Source organism: Moschus berezovskii, chromosome 7 (assembly GCF_049115385.1).
Source record: "Moschus berezovskii isolate FMDL1 chromosome 7, NW_MosBer_1.0, whole genome shotgun sequence".
Lineage (NCBI taxonomy): Eukaryota > Metazoa > Chordata > Mammalia > Artiodactyla > Moschidae > Moschus > Moschus berezovskii.
This window is the reverse complement of record NC_142466.1, coordinates 90,710,791-90,733,331: the sequence shown is the minus strand read 5'-3', so window position 1 is coordinate 90,733,331 and position 22,541 is coordinate 90,710,791. Positions and strand designations below refer to the sequence as shown.

At 42.9% G+C, this 22,541-nt stretch overlaps 2 protein-coding genes across 13 annotated transcripts in view; one reads left to right on the top strand and one right to left on the bottom strand.

The window, feature by feature from the left end:
* Positions 1-18,442, top strand: part of CDC14B (cell division cycle 14B) — a 141,667-nt gene extending 123,225 nt beyond the window's left edge. For 3 of the 12 annotated variants that reach the window (XM_088838114.1, XM_088838118.1, XM_088838115.1), the window contains 2 exons: positions 1,753-1,869; positions 6,280-6,530. In XM_088838114.1, coding sequence (XP_088694240.1) covers positions 1,753-1,869; positions 6,280-6,478 — 316 coding nt within the window. In that variant the 3' untranslated portion in view covers positions 6,479-6,530. Of the gene's footprint in view, positions 1-1,752; positions 1,870-6,279; positions 6,531-6,641; positions 7,416-13,389; positions 13,454-14,464; positions 14,790-14,817 lie in introns of those variants that run through there. The other 9 variants (XM_088838123.1, XM_088838119.1, XM_088838125.1 and 6 more) reach the window with 6 other exon arrangements.
* A 1,563-nt stretch (positions 18,443-20,005) lies between these two features.
* Positions 20,006-22,541, bottom strand: part of HABP4 (hyaluronan binding protein 4) — a 46,475-nt gene continuing 43,939 nt past the window's right edge. Inside the window, exon 8 of the mRNA XM_055427441.2 lies at positions 20,006-21,409. Coding sequence (XP_055283416.1) covers positions 21,353-21,409 — 57 coding nt within the window. The 3' untranslated portion in view covers positions 20,006-21,352. The remainder of the gene's footprint in view (positions 21,410-22,541) is intronic.

The window sequence follows — 22,541 nt, the reverse complement described above, 5'->3', positions numbered from 1 at the left end:
TTTATAAAAACTGGAGATAAAAACCATGAGCCCTGTTAAGTGGGCGAGAAGCTTCAGGACAGCAGTGGCAGCATGAAGTGCTGGGCCTGGGCTTCAGTAACAGCAATGGGATTGTTGCTGTTTGTTTCCATTGTTGTTTTGTTTTTCTCTGTGAAAAGTTCTAGATTCACAGCCTTAGCAGAGGCAACTAAATATCTTCTCCTCACTTTATAAAATGAGGAAGAATTTAAAAATAACTCCTTGTTTTCAATGATAGAATTTATATGCCAGAATGGTTGGTGCCCTTTTTGATCATGTAACTATGTCAGTATATACATTTTCTGATTTGTTGAAACAGTCAACATATAGGGTGATAAAACTCTATTAGAAATCCTGAACCAAGCATTGACTCGTTTATCCAGGATCAGTTTCCCTCAGTGATATTGAAGGCCTCATTCATAAGGCTTTCAGAAATGTTTCTCATTTAAAGAGAAACAGCTTGGCTAGCAGTCCCCCACCCTCAGCTCTCCCTTCCTCTTCCCCAAATGGCTTGAAAACCACTGACCTCCAGACTTCTGCTTTAGTGCAATACAACCCCATTGTTTTTTCAGCGACGAGAAGTTAGCATTTTACTAAATGCTAATTATTCTATGGTTTGAGTAATACTAGAATTATAAGAATTTCTACATGTTAAGGACCTGGCTTTGGTTGTTAACTAATGTGGTGTTGACACAGGCATAGGAGGTAGGACTGACTGCACGTTAGCTGTAAAGGTTTCTTGTTATCCAGGAGCTGGGTTCTCATTAAGTTGTTGTTGGCTGTCTCACCTGTATATTTGGATATGAGAGGATAAAACTTTTTATAGTGTTTTCTCTCACAGATAAATAAAAGTTGACTATGTATAAATGTGTATGTATGAAATTCAGTGTTTTAGTCATTATCTCTTGAAGAAAACAATTGCTTGGAAAATCTTTTGGTGTTTTCTGCTGTTGTCCCTATGACAGTTCAATGGGGAAGTTTAAAACACCCTCTACTTTTGAGCAGGTATTCCATGGGGGCTTTTTCTGAGGGGTTCTTTCTGATTTGTTCATTTGCCTCCTGGGAAGTCTACTCCTATAGGTATCAGTTCCTTGAGATGTCTAGAGTCTATTTAAATAAAGTTTCACAAAATTAAAACAATTTCATTTTAATGGTAGTTGATGACTTAGTAGGTAGTTGTAATCCAGATTTTAAAAATTGCTTTGAACATCTTTTTAAAATTTGAAATGTTATAAAAAACATGAAATTGACTTGAGTTTGATTCAAGTTGACTTGAGTTCTGTTGCTTGTTCTTCCATCTTTGAAGAGTGAATACTATGTATATATTTATGTTCATAGTCTTTAGAATTAGGGTTTTAAAATGATTTAAAATGATTTCTTGTTTCGTGACTAGAATTCTGAGAATCTGATTTTACTTTGGGGCACAAAAATTTGTCTTTCTGATTGATTTCTTTGGTGTGGGAATTGCTTGACATGCCGGGTGATTAATTTTCCAAAAGCAAAGTTTTCTGGTTATCTTTGTGTAAACCTTCATAGGGAAATGAGATGCTTTATTTCAAAAGACCTTGATGTAAGAGTGTGTTTCAGATTTTTTTTTTGACAAATGTGTTTATGGAAAATTCTATCAGTTCTCAAGAAAGTAATTTGCACTAAAGTGCAAAAATGCCCTCCTCTGTCAAGTATTTGCAAATTGTTTCAGTGAATATAATGTTATTTTTTTCCAACTATTTTCAGAGTAATTCTTCAGTCCAGTGTTCAGAGCTGTAAAACATCTGAACCTAACATTTCTGGCAGTGCAGGCATTACTAAAAGAACCACCAGATCTGCTTCAAGAAAAAGCAGTTTTAAAAGGTGAGAAAAGAACCCTACTCTTCTGAAGTGTTTCCAATATTGGCTTTCCAGTTTAATCTTCTGGAAATAGAAATGAAGACAGGAGAAAACAAAGTCCCAGTGATTGGAAATTAATCAAAAATGTTTGACTTGTTCATCATCTGAGAAAATCTGGACCATTTTAATTTAGGGTTTTGTTTTGTTTTTCAGAGGTCATTCTTAACATTGGAAATGTGGTCTCTGGGTCATAATACGGGGAAGTTGAGAATGTTGTGTACTTCTGAGTTCTTAAATTGAGAACTTCCAAAGCTCTCTGTCAAGACTTGGATGACATCTTTCTGTCTGTATATCAGATTCATCATAATTGTTGGAGAATTAGTTGCACATAGAGGTGGAAAAATGAGAACTCTTGAGAGTTTGGGAACCTTCTTTACCTAGTGGCTGCCCTCTTGGTCACAGTCAACCTGCAGAGGGGTAGCTGTTTCACTTTCTGGCCTAGCATCTTGCACTTCCTTTATTAGTATACACTCTGACAAGAAAATGGACATGTTCTGTGACCAAATCCATCACTCAACCATTGTTTTTGGATGTTTATCATGATTCAAGACATTTCATTTTTAACATATTCCAAAATCAGATCCCCTTTTAGGAGAGAGCAGATTGCCCACTTCCCATCATCTCAGGATGGATAGGCAGGCACCTTTTTTGTGTTTATGTATCTTTGCCTAGAGCTGGCGACCCATGAGGCACGACAGTATTGTCTTACAGAGATCACAAGCGATCTAAGATAATCTGCACCAGACTTTAGAATGTTCTTCACAGTTTTCCTTGCTATTTTTTAACTTCTCTGCTCTCAGACCTTTGAGGCTTTGGGCCTGCCATGACCTTCAGTGCTGAGGCGGTTTCTGGTGCAGCCCCATGGCACCCTGTGTCCTGAGGACTCGCTAACAGTCTAAGAGCTCTGTGTGTTTTGCTGTTTTAAGGAATTGTTCAGTTCTGCCACTGTTTCTCTTTGTGGATTCTTTTGTACAGTTTTTACTACAAACTTTTATTTAGCTAAGAATGTGATAGTGCCTCCAAACAAGTATTTGAGAATTGGGCATTGATTCATGATTTTAGGGTTTAAAACTTTTCATTAGGGAAGGTATCAAATACACTTTCCACTGAGAATATTAGAGAAATGCTGACAAAAAAGTCAAGAGTTTAGGTACATTATAATACCAGAATTTTTTTATAACAGTAAGAAATAGGAAATGATTGATGAATTCTGCCAAATGAATTGAGAGTCATGTTTTCAAAGAAAAGTTAATGGCCTGGGTTAACTGCTTATGGAGCAATAAGTGAAAAGGGCTACACATAAAACTTATGAAATATTGCTTTAATTTTATAAATATAAAATGTGTTTTATATATGTATAAAAGTGCATAGGTATATAAATATTTATAAGCCTCAATATTTATGTGTGTGCGTGTGTGTGTGTTAGTCACTCAGTTGTGTCTGACTCTTTGGGACCCCGTAGACTGTAGCCCGCCAGGTTCCTTTGTCCATGGAATTCTCCAGAAAAGAATACTGGAGTGGGTAGCTATTTTCTTCTCCAAGATAAAGGGAAAATATGCTTATAATACCAGTTCTGGTTGGTAGAACAGTTGGAGAGTCTTTTTTTTTTTTTTAATCATTTTCTTTTTTTCTAACTTTTCTACAGTAAATGAGGGGAAATGGGAGTTTTTTAACTTTGACACTTTTATGTAAATTATTAAAAATTAAAGTAAAAGACCTGCTGCTGTTGATAGTTAGACATATTTTGAACGGACATATTCTTTTCAGACTTCCATCACAGCCAAGTGTGTTTTGCACATTTAATTCTGCTTTCTGCTTTCCTGGATGGTGCTCTCCAGGTTTCAGATGAGATGACTAGAGTCCCGAAGCCAGGACTGCACATGCCGGGTCATACCACACTCCTCTTAGGGTGTGGCCGTATGCCAGTTTTTCCATCTAGGTCTTGTCTAGTGATCTAAACTTGTGCTTTTCAGCAGAGGTGGTTCCTGATTGTGGTGAGCATCTGCCTGAGGTCCCTGGACTTGTTGCTTTGAGGACTTTAAAGTAGAGCTCAGACTGAATAGTTTGACTGAGTATTGAAATGGCCCAAAGCAGTTTTCAGGCAATTGGGATAGTGCTAAAAACCAAAAAGACTTCTTTTAAATTCTGAAATGGACTTTCAGAGATTTGGAGGGGCACAGAAGTAAAACAACAGGAGTCAGTTGGGTTTCATAGTGCTTTTAACCACGCCCTCCCTCCATGCCAGATCTCCTTTGCCTCTTTCCTGACTTTGGCCCGTTTTGACATCACCTTAACTGCGACCACTTACAGCTCACAAGAGAAAGGCAAATGCATATGTACAGTCCCACTCCTGCTTCTAGGAAATAATGGGTGTCAGGCACCCAAACTGTAGCCTGTATTTTTATCCTATAGGATAGTACTCATTTTTGGTTGGAGGATAACTGATTCAGGACAAAATAATGTGAGCTAAGATGGTTAACTAATTTTAAAGTATTGGATAGAAATCTTTTCTTGGAACAGCAGTACACACATATACACACATACAAAATAGTACCCCATTTCCGTGTCCATTAATAAATACTTTCAAGGCACCAGGGCTGACAGTCTGCTGTTTCTCCTATTTTCGAGGTCCTCTCTCTTGCAGGTTGATGATGTTGTCTGTGTGTCATCATCTCTATTGTGCCACAGAACTTGACCTTTCATTTCTGTGTTCTGTTCTACTCTTAGAGGCTTCCAGGATGAGCACCTCACCCAAAGTCACTTTCTGTTGATTTGGCTCTTTTGATTTTTGACAGTTTATCGAGAGGCTGTAACTCTTTGAAGAACTTTTGCACAATCACGCTAAAAAAGTAGTTATTTGGAGACTGAAAAAATCATTATGAATGTTGACATAAATATTTGTTGTTGGGAAGAATTGCCACCATGTGTCTCTCATGGCAGGTGATTATTCTCCCATGTATCCATTGAACACTAGCCACATCTAAACTTAAATCATGAGTGTTAAGCTCTGCTCTGGCACAACCATGACAGTTCAGCATGGAAACACTGGAGTGTCTGGTGGCAGATGGGGTGCTGAAGGGAGTCTGTGTGGCACCTTCCTCATCCCGTTTCTTAAGTCCAGAGAAGTAAATTAATGGACTTCTATACCCCCCACTTCCTGTTAGAGCTAGAAACCAATTTTAATATCTCTCTTTTAATAATTGCTAAATCCACTGAAGAACTAGCTAAATAGAATTGGCCTGTTTTTCAGTGTTCCTGTGCGGACTGTCTGAAAAGTTCTTTTAGAATGAGTCTCAAACATTTCATCATCAAGCCTCTGATTGAGAACCTTTCGCCACCTCATTTGATGTCATTCAGTTTGGTTCATGTCTTTACACAGCTCACCCACTGAGTGCATGTTTCTGTAAGCTCATGTTGTTTCTTTGGGTCTGTCTTTTCCTCATTTCCTCTTTAAAAGAAATCATAACTAAATTTGTTTTCTAAGAAATTGTCATGTACAGGTGCCTTTTTTTCTAAGTTGCATCATTGGGAACCATCACTTTCTGCTTGTTTTTTGTTCCTCATTATATTTTGGAGGAAGATAAATACTCAGACTCTTTCCTCAGCCTCTGAAGCCATGAGTCTCTTCACAGGCCTTTCAGTTGGGAGTAGCTGCATTTCAGACTTGAGCTTTTACATCTTCTCATTTGTGAAGTTTGCCATCATCATACCTTTCAGTGCTTCTTGTCCTTAAGAGTCTCAGATCTCGGTGTCTATTCCATCACCTCTGGGCTTTAATTTTTGTTACTGCCATTATCTTTAAAAACTGTATCACTGTAGGAGCCCCAGAATGTTGAATCTAAATATTTTTTCCTGCTGGTTACCTCTGTTCTTTTAAATTATTAATCTTCCTTTGAAATTTCAGATATCTTCCCACTTGGCTTCCCAAACTGACCTGGACCTTTATACTCAGTACTCTCTTGGGGTCTCGGAAAACTAAGTGATTGATTCAGATGAGCTGCTCTGATAGAACCTCATCATCATCTAAGTGAGGGTCACCTCCAGATGGGAATTGGTTTCTCTCTTTTCTTTTGCTTCAGTTGTCCTCTAAAAGTGGCTGTTTAGTTGAAAGTTACAGTGATCTCTTGGGGAAGGAAAGAAGGGAGGTAGGGTGAAGATCAACGTAGATCAGTTACAGAAAAGGGTCGGCGGCTGTCCCCTTGCAGCTGTGAGGTGGTGTGGAGCAAGGCGGGAGCAGGTGTGGGGTGCCAGCTGCACTCGGCTAAACTGGAAACGGCTTGCAGTGCCCCGGCTTTTTCTGTAACCAGATTCTACCTTTGGAAATAATCAAGTAACACTTCTTTATCTTTTCGTTCTTTCCCACTTTTCCCACAGCCTGATTCCTCAGAGAGAAAGAAGGAAAAGGAATGCTTTGCAACAAATGCCCTTAATGGCATTATGGTACTCTCATTGCTCGGCTGCTTTTGCCCTCCCTTCTTTTTTTATTGTTGTTTATTGTTTTTTAATTTTTTGCAGAACTGAAACTTTTTCTGCTCTGCCTTTTCTCTCCTGTTTGTCTTTACTTTATGGTTGATATTGTACTGTCTTTTCCAAAGTATCTGTCATTAAAGAATTATACAAGTGTATACTTTTTAGCATGTCAGTATTTTTATTATATTGCCTTCCTTGTCTTTGATAACTACGTATGGGACACTTAAAAGCCTTCATGGTAAAATCCTTTTTTTTTTCCCCTGTAGTCCCTCCATTTCAAGGACTAAAACAGTCTTGCGTTAAGTAAAAACCTGTGACCCGAACTGAAGGAAGACTCTAGGAACAGAAAACTACAACAGGACTTTAGCAATTTATTTGGGAAAAAAAAAAAATTGCAAAAGCCTTAGCTGCTTTCCACCTAACAAGTTCATTCAATGAAGAAAATGTCCACTGGAATTTAAATAACTACATGAGCTTGGGTGCAAGTGAATGACTTGAAGAGGGCCCAACTCTCCTATCGAAATGTCTTGAACACAAAAAGCTGTTGTAAATTAGTCTCAGGTGTAAATATCAAGCCCTCTGTTATCAGGAGAGCTGACTAGTCTGTGTGGTGCACGTGTGTCCCTGTGATGGCAATCATTTTAGCTGCTGGCCTTCAGAAGAATTGAAGATCTGATGGAGGTTTTTTACTTATTTATTTGCTGTTCACCCTGTGTCAAAATTTATAAAGGTAAAACAAGCATTACTGAAATGGTACTTTCTGTGATTTGATACTATTTGGTTTAATCATCTTCACTTTAATATTTGTAATACTGTTGTAATGTTAACTCTGTTAAGTACCCAAGCTGCTTGTCTTCCACCAAAGAGTGCTTTATTAACAAGAATCTGTGAAAACCACATTTAAAGACCGTTGCATGTTGTAATACAAAGTGGTACTTTGGTAACCTAAACCTATCAAGAGAATGTTAGTAGTAGCTTTAGAAGACTCAGGAAGAGAGACTAACTTCAGAGTTGTAAAATTGTTGTAAGTCATTCTTTTTTGTGTCACTTTGAGTCTGAAGAATGTCAAGGCTGCCCGCTATTTGGTTACCCAGTCATACAAATTAAAATCATATTTCCACGCAGGAAAACCCCACACACTGTTGGTGTTTCCCCTGCAAACAGTGATCCCAAATAATGATGACTTTTTAAAAAAGTTACTTTGTTAAGGTCTTTCTCTGTAGCATTGTGAATTTTTGTTGTTGTTATGTTAATGGCCTCAGGCCTTTTGGTTTCAGTCATGGTTATTTGCATCTAGATTTCCTTATTTGTAAATAAGAAACTCACTGTTGCCTTTGGTTAGGGAATACAACTAACAACCCTTTGCAGAGTGCCTTCTCCCCTCAATTCCACAGAAACACAACAGTCTATAAAGCAATCACAAAACAGTGTATTTGCTGCTAAAAAGAAACAGGGCCCCAAATAAAAGAATATTTATAATCACCTTGGTTACTTCCATAAGTGAATGATTTAGTTATTGTTAACCAGTGTTTGGCTATCCTAGTTTCGAGAATGAGGAGATATATTGAAAGGCAAAATGCCTTCACATTCTTTACAAGGTGAATGCCTCAGGTCAGTAGGCAATTCCATTTTTAAAAAGCTGCCTTGTTAATATAGTTACAAAGAATAATGAGTGATTGGAATAAGCAGATTAAAGTCTGTTTAATGTAAAAAGTAATTAGAAGACTGTGGATCTCTTATGGTATCTACTGTCTTGGAGTAAATTATAAGTTTGCCTAGTTTTGAGGGGAGATGGAAGATGCCATTGTTTTGATCAAACAAGCAGCTCCTCCTCATTGGGCACCATGCAGTAGGGCCATGCCATCTTCTAAACATCAGGACCAGACCTCAGAAAAATGGTGGTTTTCTATCCCTGAAAGTTCATAAATACAAAGACCCACTTACCTGAGGGAAGACAGCTCTTGATGAAGCTTTGAGTGGGAAAAGAAAACTTTTGTTTGCCGTGTTGTTCTGGGAGATACTAAATATTCAAACCGTGCCCAGGTATAAAACACTGAATTCTCAGGGCAACTCTTCTTCCCTTTATACCTTTGAAGGCCATTTCCTACATAACCGATCCCAGCAATTATGAAAATCAAACTTCCATCTGAACCATTCTTGCTGGTCAGAGCAAGTAAATGCTGTCTCCCTCACAGTGAATAAGCCATCTTTTGTTTTGGCCAAGAGTGAAAAATTTGGGCTTCAGTGTACTTTTTGTTTTACGAATTGCCTTTTTGCGTGGCTGCTCAAGTTTTCCAGCTAGAGTTGCTATCACTGTGGTTCTTTCTAAAAATCCTTGTTTTTGACAGGCTCACTGAAAGTAGTCATAGCAAACTAGTGATTTGTTAAGAAACATTCCTTGGAACACACAACTTGGGATAGTGCTTCAGATGGCTTGTCTAGAACGTTGTTAAGGGGATATTGAGAATCTAGGAAGTCTCTGGGTCTGACTGATAGAAAGTTCTTCCTGCTGTGAATAAAAGACTCTTCCTCCTGTCCCCAACTGAAACTTCAGTACACTCAAGAATCTTCTCAGAATCTCGTTTTTAATTTGTTGTATAAGATCTTGGTATGGAATATGAAATAGGGCATGTCAGATATGGAGAGATTTCTTTAACTTGAGAGCCTTAAACAACTTTGAAAATACAGCAGGAGAGTTTCCACTGGGATAAAAACTAGAAATGAGTATTTTTAGGTGCCCTTGAAGCTTTCTGGGGACTCAAATCATCAACAGTCAGGGACAGTCCAAAAGAAGAGTGTCTGCCAAACTGGGTACCTAGATGTGTGAACAGACTTCCATTTTGTAATCCTAAAGAAAAACTAGAAATCCCTCTAACCTGTGAATGAGGGATGGATCCTGAGCAGTGCCTCAGTAAAACAAGTAGCCTTACTTGTCAAAATGTAGCTGCATCTAAGTGGCACACTGCTCTTCTGGTCTCCAGAATTTTTCTGTTCTAAACTTGATTCTCTTAGCCTGTCCCCCACCCACTTGCTTCCCTGCCCTCTTCCACCTCTCATAGGGGTGATTTCTACCTCTTGGGCCCAGGCAAGATCTAAAAGAGTTCCCAAGTGTTCTCATGAGGCGATGTGTCTGCCCTTGGAGTGTGAGATGCTTCGGTGAGCTGTTCGGACTATCAGGCGTCCTGGGCCGCGTTATGCAAAGAGCTCTGGGAGCCTTTCCTTTGCTTGACAAATGAGCATTGCACTCCTTTGATGTTTGTCAGAAAGTAGCATTGCTGCTTCTCTTCATACATTTTTTAAACTAGTAATTGCATTTTGGAAAGCAGAAGCAACTTTAAATCTATTTTAATTCTGTAATAGTTTTCTCCCCCGAAACTGTCCTGTGAGGCTAGCTGCTGCTCTTTCCTTTTCTCTTAAATCTGAGTATTCTCCATGTCCCTAAGTGGAAATGCTACAGATGTGTTTAATCGACTGGACAGTTCACCTATACTGTGTAGGAAATTACCTCCTTAATTGCCCAGTAGAATTAACTGTCAGCAGATATGTTCATCTGATTATATTTTACTGTAGTTTTATATCAATGATTTGCAGACTTTTATCTAACCTGCACTCATGTATAGATTATGAAAAGTTTTAAAATGTAACTGATTAATCAATATTTGATCAATTATTGTCTTGATTTTTTTTAAGTAAAATGTATATTTCTAATCATATTTTATAAAGCTGAGAGAACTGGTTGAATGAATGTTTATTTTCCTGAAGGTATTTTTAAGATAAAGCTTCATAATGGCCTGTAAACTTTGCATATCTATGTAGTTTGATACATATTGTCACATTTGTGTATTGTAACTGGTTTTATACAAAATGTTGAATAATGGAAGTTGTATAATTATAATCATATAATTAAAAGTATTAACCAAAGAGCCTTTTGAGTTTTTTACTCATCATTCTGAATCATGGTAAGCTGTGGTTAAAGTGTGAAGTGGATATAACCCTCTGCAGTATTAGTTTGCTAGGATGTGGTCTGGGTGGCTTAACAGAAATTTATTTTGTTACAGTTCTAGAGGTTAGAAATCCCAAGATCAGGGTGTTGTTAGCTGGGTTGGTTTCTGTTCCTCTCTTCTGATGCCTCTCTGTGCCCTCCAATCCCTGGTGTCCCTCTGTCTGTCCTCCATTTCTTGTCATAGGAATCAGGTTGGATTAGGGTCTGTCTTAATGGCCTCATTTTAACTCCTTTACCGAAGGCACTGTCCCCAGGTACAGTTCCATTCTGAGATATTGGTGGAAGGACTTCGACTTAAGAATTGTTTAGTCTGTAATATCTTCTTCAGGATAAGACAGTAAGCAAGTGAGGGGGCTTCTGATAAGAACTCATTCTACAGACACCCACTAACCAGCTCAGGCATGTAAAGGTTTGACCCTTCTGAAAACTGCTAAGGAAAAGACACATGTAAGTCAGACCCGTGGAGTCTCGTGGGTCACACACTGTAGCCCCTTCATTTTACCTGCCAAGGTCCAGATTAAAGTGCTAAGTAAAGGCAGGACCAGTGCTGGAGCACTTCATATCCCAGTGTATAACCAAGGACGCCATCCACAACTAATTACCTGCCTTCCCTCTTGGTCTCTTGCAGGGCAGAATCCTAAAAAAACCTAATTGCCCACATCATCATGCAGAGGTTATGTCTAGGATGTAGGAACCTGTCCTGTTAAGGGGTGCTGTCCAGTTCCCCAAGAACTTAGCTTTGATATGTGCTAGGATATGAGTTTTCAAAGTACAAAGTCAAGGGACTGGTCTTCTCATCCAAACTCCTGCATACCACTGCCCTCAAAGAGCAGTTTGTAGGCTTTGCCGCGTCTGCCTGCCCCTCCGTGGTTTACCCTGAGTTGTGTGCCCTTCCTGCTGACCCGTTGGAGCTCAGGTGGCATTGGCCAAGCAGCTCAAGATATGTGAGCGTGAAGAGGGCAGGCTTGGCAATCAAGCTCTGAGGCTTGGCTCTGGATGAAACTGGAGGGCGTGCCTGTTCCTCGTGAGAGCTGCCATGTCTTCCAGGGCTGTGCAGTGTGAGCAACCAGCCTCTGAGACCCATGCCCTGTAGATTCTTGCTTTCTTTCTCTGTTGTTGACCACTGTCCAGTTTTCATTTACCACATGGACAATTCACTACTTCTCTTCCATAAATACGGGAATAAGAGAATTTTCACCTTAACAATTATAATGAGAATTAAGTGGGATAATACATGGGACGTGCTTCAGATGGCATTTGGCACCCAGCTTTCAATAAGTTCATCGTTATCGTTGTCCAGTCACTCAGTCGTGTCTGACTCTTTGCGACCCCATACAGTGCAGCACGCCTGGCCTCCGTCACTGTCTCCCAGAGCTTGCTCAAACTCATGTCCACTGAGTCGGTGACACCACCTAACAATCTCACTCTCTGCCATCCCCTTCTTTTCCTGCCTTCAATCTTTCCCCGCATCAGGGTCTTTTCTAATGAGCCAGCTCTTCACATCAGGTGGCCAAAGTCCTGTAACTTCAGCATCAGTCCTTGCAATGAATATTCAGGATTGCTTTCCTTTAGGATTCAATAAATTAATTTTTATACATTTAAGATAACTTTCTCTTAATTAGGTAAATACCAGTTTTTGATAGCAGATGATCATCTCTCAGTCTCTGCTATTTTTGGTCCCTGCAGCATAATTCCATACAAGCATAATGGTAAATTTTTAAAGAGGCCAGATAATTTGACTTCTGAAGGGAGAAATTCACACACTGAAACTCTCTGGAGAGTGATCAAGGCAGAGTGCTAAAATGATTTAGTAGAGAAGGCCCCTTCATATTGAAATAGCAAGTTGGTACAGAAAGGGCAGTCAGCAATGTGCATTCTAAAATGAGCTCTACCATTTTAGATCCTTTATCTGCCTCCTGGCTCTCACTTTGTTCATCCATAAAACTGGACTAGTAAGTGCGTGGTGTTTGGATTAAAAGAGACCAAAGTGCGTGATTGCACCTTAGTATGGGGCCTGGTGCCAGTGTGTAGCATAATATCCACCACTGCTTTCTTTTCCTCCACTTTTGGGTCTTACGTGCAGCTGGGGGTACATTGAGAGGCAGTGTAGTCGGAGGAATTCTCCAGAAACTTCTCTGTAGAATTGCCATGACTTAAGTGATCATTCTCTCCCCATTGTTGCACGCGTAGTTAGTTTCCAACTTTTTACTGTTTTACCGCTACATGAATATTCTCATATGTAAATTCTTCCTGGGTGGTGCTGCTTATTTCCTTAGGTTAAATTCTTTTAAAAGGCATTTCTAGGTCAGGGACCTGCAAAAGCTTAAAGCTTTTGATGTACACTGCATCAAAAAACAACTTGGTTAATAATAGTTCAGAGCGTGGATTCTGGACCCAGAATGGGTGTAAACCTTTGCTCTGCCGCTTATTAGCTGTGTGATTTGGGCCAGAATGACAATATCTACTATGGTTGTTCGAGGACTTAATATTTGTTAATTACTTAGAACAAGCACCTGGTACATACTAAGAGCCATATATATTATGTTTAATTAAAAAATTAGAATATTGCCTTAATGCTTTTCAAAAGAACTATCACACATACAGTCCTCTGTACTCCCTCGGCACCGCATTGGCAGCTGCTGTTGTGACACTGCTGAGCTGGCTGACTAACTGGACAGCACTGACCCTAGTGCCATGGGTTGCAGTTACCATCCCTCCCTGCTATACATAGTCCAGTCTTTGAGCTGCCCCACTATTCAGATTTGAGGCATTTTGTCTTCTAAGTGGTTAGCATTACATACTCCTTTATTATATATAGTCTCACCATCTTCTCGCTTACTGGAGGAGCATATGGACTCTGGGAAACCCTTTCAGATTCCTCTCAATAGATAACCCCAGCTCCCTCAATGGGGAACCTGGCCCCATTCACATGGAATGGAAATCCCTCCACCCTGCCCCTGAAGCACATCTGGTCTGTGCCTTGTCTCAACTGTGTCTCATTTCTTTGCTAGCAAGTCTGCATGGCTTTGACATGCTTCTGGATGACGGGTGCTCTATCCACACTGAGATGCCCAGGTAAGGAGGCCTCCTGCAGGGCGGGACCCTGGCTGCGGCCCCTCTGATTCTTATATCATCGGTTTGAATGAGGAGAGGCTTTGGGTGGGAATAGGAAGAAAGGGGAAGGTAGTAGGGTTTGTGCATTTTTTTACTTTGAGAAAGAGTGATTCTCCTGGTGGGTTTGCTTTTCCGTGTAAAACAAGATGACTTTTCAGGCAGACAATTCTTCCTTGTGTAGAACTCCAGAGAATGCAGCCAGTCTGGCATTCCTTGCAAACCTCCCCCACCTGCCCCTCCTACTAAATGCCAGTAGTGTTCCCACCCATTGGGTAACCAAACCCCCCACCCCTCCCAATATGCATTTTCAGGCACTTTCAGGAGGCTGTGCCACCCCCAGTTGGGAACTGCTGATTAGGTTCAAATACAGCTTTACTGGGCAATGTCACAGAAACAGCAGTAGACTGTGAAGTGAATATTGTGCACTCATCTTGTTTTACTCTGGTCCAAGCCCCAGCTGGCAGAGGAAGAGCACGAAGGAAAGGTTTCATTAATATAGGAGGCAGCGGGGGCTAAACCTGAGAACAGGGCTCACTCTCCTGAAAGTGGGGGACTCGGGCTTCAGGCCGGCCTTCCTGCCTGGCCCTGGCTTATAAGTGTGGCAGCCACAGGGAGGTTGCCCACACTGTGTTCTCTGTCCCTAAGCATGAGGGGTCTGTTGTGACAGAGCTGGGTGACACACTGGAGTACTCTAGGCAGACCAGTGATTGCCATATCCTCAAGTAGCAGTTGAGTATTCATTCAGCTTGGGCAGACAGGAGTGGGGATGGGGACATGATGACTGGTGGCCACCCTAGCTCACTCCTGCCTTTCAGAGTGTTTCTGTCTGGCCAGGCCAGCCCCATATTTGTCCACTTTTAAACAGCATGAAACTTGGGCAAATTAAACCAGTCCCTGTAGTATCCAGTAACCCCCTGAGACAGGTTCTGGGGTTGTAAATACAACTCTTGTCTCTCTCCCTGGCTTTTCTAGTGATGGTTGGAAGTCCCGGGCTGTGACCTTTCTAGACCGACTTTTAATCTGGCTCGGGATCCGCAGGGACTAGATCTCCAGAGGTCTCCCCTGGACAGCACAGCGCTTACCATCGGAAATTTTCTCAAGATGCAATTTAAACCTGTTTCTTCAGGCCCATGCCTCAGCCTCGTAGCATAGGAGTTTTTGCCTCATTCTTCCCCGGGGTGTTGAGATCTCAGCCCAAAGCCAGAGCTGGGACTTCCTGTAGGCTACCTGGATGACTGGGTTGGGAGCAGGACCAGTCTGGCACCCCCTCTGTGGTAGTGGCACAATTCCAAGTGGATAGTATTCTTTGAGTTTTCTTACATTAGACTCCTTGTGACTGTCTGATGGGATCGGATTCCTCTGTCTCCCTCAAACACAAGATTCTGAAGACTTCATAGACAAGCCCTCCATGGCATCGCTGGCTGAGCGTCGTCCAACTCCAGGGGTGCCAGTCACACAGGTGCACTGAAGGGTGCCCCCTGGACGTGTGCCCTGAAGAAGCCTGTTCTCCAGTCATTCCAAGCCCTGTTCTGGGCCTTCAGGATCCTCGGTGGAAATCCCTGAAGGTCTTTCTACCCTAGTCACAGGACCCTGGGTTTCCAGGTTCTTTGCTGGGCCTCCTGGCCTCTGCATTTCTGCTTCCTTTCTCCCAAGCATCCTCTCCCGCTCACTGCACGTTTATTTGGCTCCCCCTCTCACTTTCACTTTCCCTTCTCACCAGAACACTCTCCTGCTGATCATTCTCCACTGCCAAGAATGCAGGACTTAGCTCAGGCATATTGTTTTCCTCTCTGCTCTCCTATCTGAGGGGGTGGGTGAAGTGCGGACCAGAGCCACCAGCACATCTATGCAGGTGGTTCATCAAGGTGAGTGAGGTCCCCTGGGGCTGGGTTGTGTACACCCCTGACTGGAGGTATCCTCGGTGCCTCCGGCAGGGTGGCTATTCTGGAATAAATACTCTTCCTTTTTTTTTTGAGAACTCTCAGAAACCCCTGAGGGACTTATGTGTAAATTCAATTCAGTCACTCAGTCATGTCTGACTGTTTGCGACCCCATGGACGGCAGCACACCAGGCCTCCCTGTCCTTCACCATCTCCAGGAGCCTGCTCAAACTCATGTCATGTCCATCAAGTCGGTGATGCCATCCAACCATCTCATCCTCTGTCATCCCCTTCTCCTTTTGCCTTCTATCTTTCCCACCATCAGGGTCTTTTCCAATGAGTTAGTTCTTCATATCAGGTGGCCAAAGTATTGGAACTTCAGCTTCAGCAACAGTCCCTCCAATGAATATTCAAGACTGATTTCCTTTAGGATGGACTGGTTTGATCTCCTTGCTGTCCAAGCAACTCTCAAGAGTCATCTCCAACACCGCAGTTCAAAAGCATCAATTCTTTGACACTCAGCCTTCTTTACTGTCCAACTCTCATATCCTTACATAACTACTGGAAAAAACCATTGCCTTGACTAGACGGAGCTTTGTCAGCAAATTAATATCTCTGCTTTTTAATATGCTGTCTAAGTTTGTCATAGCTTTTCTTCCAAGGAGTCTTTTATTTTCGTGGCTGCAGTCACCATCTGCAGTGACTTTGGAGCCCAAGAAAATAAAGTTTGTCCCTGTGTCCATTGTTTCCCCATCTATTTGCCATGAAGTGATGGGACCAGATGCCATGGTCTTAGTTTTTTGAATGTTGAGCTTTAAGCTAGCTTTCTCATTCTCCTCTTTCACTTTCATCAAGAGGCTCTTTAGTTCCTCTTCGCTTTCTGCCATAAGGGGGGTGTCATCTGCATATCTAAGGTTACTGATATTTCTCCCTGCAATCTTGATTCCAGCTTATGTTTCATCCAGCCCAGCATTTCTCATGATGTATTCTGCATATAAGTTAAATAAGCAAGGTGACAATATACAGCCTTGACATACTCCTTTCCCAATTTGAAACCAGTCCGTTGTTCCATGTCTGGTTCTAACTATTCCTTCTTGACCTGCATACAGGTGTCTCAGGAGGCAGGTGAGGTGGTCTAGTATTCCCATCTCTTTCAGAATTTTCCACAGTTTGTTGTGATCCACACAGTCAAAGGCATTAGCATAGTCAATGAAGCAGATGTTTTTCTGGAATTCTCTTGCTTTTCCTATGATCCAATGGATGTTGGCAATTTGATCTCTGGTTCCCCTGCCTTCTCTAAATCCAGCTTGAACATCTGGATGTTTTCTGTTCATGTACTGTTGAAGCCTGGCTTGGAGAATTTTGAGCTAAATTACTTCACTAGCATGTGAGATGAGTGCAATCGTGTGGTAGTTTGAGCATCTTTGGCATTGCCTTTCTTTGGGATTGGAATGAAAACTGACCTTTTCCTATGTGTAAGTTGATGCCACACTATTCTCATGACAGGTGTTCCCCAACAATACTCCCAAGTCAGCCTTCTGAAATGGGGCCACATTTTTACAAAGAAACAAGGCAGTTCTTTCCCCACACTATGGGGCCAGTTTCACCGTGGTGAAGCTGTGATAGTTTAGAGAGCATTTGTGGTTTGGTTGGGGAAAGTCCTACTGCCTTGGGTCCTGGGAAACCTATGGCCAAGGAAAAGGCTCTCCCAGAGCAACAGGAGATGGGCAGAGGTGGCCTGGGCCAACAGAGGCTCCTGGAGCGCTTTGGACTTTAGGCTCCATGAGATCCCTGGGAGAGCCAAGCTTCTGCCCTTGTCTCCACCAGCACCTTGCCAGCAGCCCTGAACCTAGTCTCATGCCCTCCCAAGACTTGCCATCACCACCTGTGCAGGAGACCTATTAAAGCTTTCTACATGCGTGCTAAGTCGCTTCAGTCATGTCCAACCCTTTGCGACCCTATGGACTATAGCCTGCCAGACTCTTCTGTCCAGGGGATTCTCCAGGCAAGAATACTGGAGTGGGTTGCCATGCCCTCCTCCAGGGGATCTTCCCGACTCAGGGATCGAACCCACGTCTCTTACGTCTCCTGCGCTGGCAGATGGGTTCTTTACCCCTAGCACTACCTGGGAAGCCCCAAAGCTTTCTAAGAGTACTTCAAATGTTTTTAGGAGAATGTGTCATAATGAGGCATTGCCATGGGCGCCACCTCACCCCAGGGAGTAGCTAAGCACACAGCACACCCCATGTGGTCCTTTGGCTCCCACAGAGGCACATGGATTTTCTGGCCTTTCCTGATCCTCTCTTAGTAGCTTTGCCCAAGGGACTAGTAACATTAACTGGAAATTTCAGGGGTGTGTAGAAAGAACACAGCTTGGGGACTGAATCTTCTTTCTCCTTCATGTTTTCATCCCATTCCGCCCAAATACTAGCTAGGGAGCATGGAAGACGGATGTCTCTTCCTGTTCCCCAACAAATGATGAGGCAGTTATAAGATAGCACACAGCAGTTCCTCAAGAAATGCTCATTTCCTCAAGTTACCCAAGTTCTGAAACAAAGGTAGAGGGGGACCCTTCAGACTTAAAGGACATTCAGGTAAAGGGCAGAGCCTTATCGCTAAGGTTTGCCTCCTTGGGCAGTGCTTCCTCCAAGTGAGGATAGTACTCCTTTCAGGAGGAGGGCAGGCTGTGATTGGCAGGGTCACATGGACGACCTCCTGGGGAAATAGGTTCCTTGACTTAGGTGGTGGTTACAATAAAGTTTTGCACTTTTGTGTTGTATTTAACAATAAAGATTTCTTTTCAATAACTTGCTTTCTTCCTCTCTCACTTGCTTTACTACACAAATACTAAGAGCCTCCACACCTGGGACGTGATGTGGGCAATGCCGCTGGCTGCCCGAGCACCTCACTTCAGGCCAGTGCTGGGAGGATGTGGAGGTGAGACGGCAGGACCCTGGAAGGTGTTCACAGAATGTGATCCCCACCGCCCTGTCTGCCCTGGGTGCTGAGGACAACAGTGGCAGAGTAAAAGGAAAGTGGGCACATTTTTTCCTCAAAGTGAACCTCTGCTTGTCCTGCTGGACTCATGCTCTGGTCTCTCTCCTGGATAGGTTAGTAGGTAGCAGTCCTGTTTTCCCTTCAAGGGCTGACCTTTCCCAGCTTCTGAGACCTGGTTCCTGCTCTTCCTTAGGACTTGCCAACACCACACATGGTATGGTTTCAAAGGAGAAGCAATGCCATCATCCATGAAACGCCTATGGCCTGGGCTGGCATGGAGGAGCCAGGGAATAGGGGAGGACAGAGCCTCCACTAGAACCCAGCACTAGAAAACGGGGTGCCTGCTACAGCTTCGGTGAGGAGCCAGCCTTGCATGAGATGAAAATGTCAACTGTTCATTAGTAACACTGGGCTAAAGATGTATTTTTCAAAGTATCCTGGCTAGATGTTCAGACCATCCAGCACCAGGTCCCCGGCCAGCAGCAGCTTCTGCAGTGACTCCGCTTCTTCCCAGATTGTCAGGCTTTCATCTGGTCAAAGCAGGAACCAAACCCTCATCCTGTCTTGGCTCACACCTCTCTATTGATGAGGCTCTCCTTGCTGCAGGTCCTGGGACCAGCTCATCTCTAAATCCTGCTCTGGCAGCCTGAGCCCCTGCAGTGAGCTTCTGGGTCAGAAGGCTTGGGGCTGGCATACCTGCCTTGGGAATTCAAGTATGCTTAACCTCCATTTTCTAAAAGGGTTTGTTAGATTCACAAGTTTTCTTAGATGGGGTTAATTTGCTTAGTATTAAAGTTATCACCCATAAACGTGTCCCACCTCATGACAACATGTCTGTACCAAATCACCTCAAAGAAGTTGTACAGGGGAACTCCTGTGGAAGGCCTTGCCTTGTGTATAGGTCCAAACTCAATCCTGCCTCCTGAGTCCCTACATCACATTATGGATTCCTCCTGCCCTGTGCTTCTGCCTGTCTTCTCTGGGGTTGGACTGCAGACAATCATATGACAAAAGCCTGACATTCATCTGACCCACCAAATTGGTGAGAGGTAGTCCTGTTGAGCAAATGAAGACCTCTGCAGGCCCAGAAACCATCCCCTATCCCCTCACCAAACTTTTTCTGACCATGAGATCTGAGACTGCTTCATGGTACAGGAATTCTCAGTCTCTTTGGGAAGGATGCAGTGTTTGCATATACAACATGAAGTCTAGCACAACAGGCTTTGCAAGTGTTATTCATGACACTAAAGGGAATAAGGGAATTTTGAAAGGGATCTGTTTTGCCGATCTTCAAAGCCAAGGCAAGGCAGAATGACTTAATGTGACAGCTCAAGCCTGCTGAGTAGTGACACACTGCACCAGCTGACTATCACGGCTGAACATGACATTTACTCTCACAAGACTTCTTAGCTCAGATTACGGTACTCACGTTCACTGTCTTTTTCTGGGGAGGGGAATAAAATGATGACCTTAATACTCAGATTAATAACAAGAATCCAAAAGTAGGCTGTCAACCACAGTGGCTTAATGTGACTAAGGGTTCAGCTCTGATTATTCAACAAAATGTGAAATGACTCCACTGTGGTCTTTCCCCGTGTTCTTCCCTCTTGGCCTAGGTGTCACCAAAAGGATTCAACTCTAATACACAAAATTAGGAGCGAATACCAACCTTTATTTACACTTGGGTTCAAGTTCAGAACTGCCATCTTGGACAGTATAGCAAGGCAAAAAAAGCACAAATCCTGAGACCAAGGTTCAGGTTCCAACATAAACATATAAACTGTGTAACAAGTTTGTGACTGTTACCCAGTTTCTTCAGTAAAATGGGAAGAGTGTCACCCCAGCTTCCGGGGCTGTTAACAGCTGCCTCCGCCCCAGCCACCATTGCAGTACTACCCACAGGCAGTTAGCTGAACCGCCATGGGCCTCCCAGTCTCAGCCCTGCTGATTAATGGGGTTTCCTTGAACCTCCAAGGAAACCCCTAACCCTAACATGCTCCAAAGGCAAGAAAGAGGAACTCGAACTGGTGCAGGGCCGAGTGAGAAAAACTGCATATGGGTGTTCAGTATTATTTACAAATCTTGCCCAAGACAGGGACAGACAGCCTTTGTACACAGGTGTTGAATTCTGACACTAGCTTTGAGGGAGAAAATCTGCAACACTTTTCCCTGGACCCCTTTTCATTTGATCGGTGGGTTAAATAACATGATTTTAAAGATCATATACTTAATACTCATCCTAAAAACCACCCAAACACTATGCACATTTATACTAAGCATGTGTGTATGTGTGTGTTACATACACACAGAAACCACGAGGTAGTTTAAATCACCATGAAAAATCCCAATACTTTCCCTAATTCTCTGCCACAGAGTGGTAACCTTTGAGTGCACAATAGCTATTTAAAATTATTGGTTAAATAAAAAACCAAAAAAAATTCCAGGAGAATATAACATTTATAAGTAAATGGTAAATATAACTGTATTTTAATTTCTTGGTCTCTGAAAACTAGGCTGTGACTGCTTTAAATTAATAGCAGGGTTATATGTATTTCCTCTAATACTGAAGGACACAGCCTTCCGGTATCTATACAACTTACTAAGTAGTCTCAATAGATTCTATTTTACAACTTGCTTTACTCTCCACGCTTTTGTGGAGGTTTCAATACAATCTCTATGTACAAATTTTAAACATTATTTCTGAACTACATCTGGAATTCATTAAATAAAAAAATAATCACCATTATCTACCTTCTTGGGAAAGTGCCAGACTAACCCCCAGGCAGAACTGCCGCTCTCTCGGGTCTGGGGAAATCCCTGTTCCCACAAACCACCCAGACCAAAAAGAGTGCAATGAGCTCAAACTACACGGGAAAAAGCAACATCTATTGTTCTTAGAGTCTGACTCTCTTCCCCACAGCAAGAAAAGTCTCTTCATAGGTAGGCCAGTGCTGTTTTAAGTTGCCAGGGAAATTGGGCTGTCTCAAGCCAGAGCAGGGAAGTCTTCAGGGTCATCCGGGTTTGGAGCAACATCTTGTATCTAAAAAAGAGAAGTTTTGAAACCAGCTGTCAGTTCACCCATTCCCACTTGGGTATAGAAGTGTGTGAAACACCGTACCTACTCTCAGGGAGGAGCTAACTGAGTAGGGGTAAGCGGCCCAAACATTGAGGTGGGGAGAGGCCCAGTGGGAAGAGCAGAGTGGCAGAGTCACTCTCTGCGAGGCCGTGCTCTGAGCTGCAGCTAAGTTCTGCACAGACCCTGCAGAGGGGCACGGAAGCATGCTTCTCCCTCCTCTGACCGGCTCTGTCCCCGCTGCAGAATGGCTGGCAGTGCCTGCCACCCTGCCTCCCCCATGTCCTGCCCCGGCCCTCACTCCCACAAATCCTTACTGTGACCCTTTATTTGTGCCTTGCCTGCATGCGTGCTAAGTCACTTCAGTTGTGTCTGACTCTTTGCAGCCCTACAGATTATAGCCCAACAGGCTCCTTTGTCCATGGGATTCTCCAAGCAAGAATACTAGAGTGGATTGCCATGCCCTCCTCCAGGGGATCTTCCCAACTCAGGGATCGAACCTGTGTCTCACATATCCTGCAGGTGGGTTCTTTACCACTAGCACCACCTGGACCCTTTATCTAGCCCCTCCTTCATCTGATAAACATGATGGAATGTTTGCTACATGGAGATACAAGGATGATTAAAGACAGTCCTACCCTCAGGAGATCACAGAGCTCCTGCAGGAGTATACTGGTAACTTCACTAACAGATGGCCTGGGAATAGAGGCCCACAGTCAGTGCATCCAGTACAATTTGGTGGCCATGCACATGTTACATTTAAGTGATGTCTTCTAGAAGAGAAACTTCTCCTGGAGATAACCACAATAAATGAGCAAAAAGAACAGGATTCTGACACAATGCAACTGCAGAGGGGGGTGGGGCCTGAGGGTGGTACAGAGCTGGAAGCGCTCAGGTGGGTGGCAGGGCCCCTTGCACCAGACAGCCACACTGCACCACAGTGGCAGAGCTGCTATTGGAAACGGGCAGGCGTATATTTTCTGTTTCCAGAATAGATCCTTTTTCCAAGCTGGCCTCAAATTTATCCAGAAAAAACACTTGTTTTCGTTCTTGCTGAAGTATAACAAGTTCGACTCCTCCCAGGGGTTGCTCCCTGGAA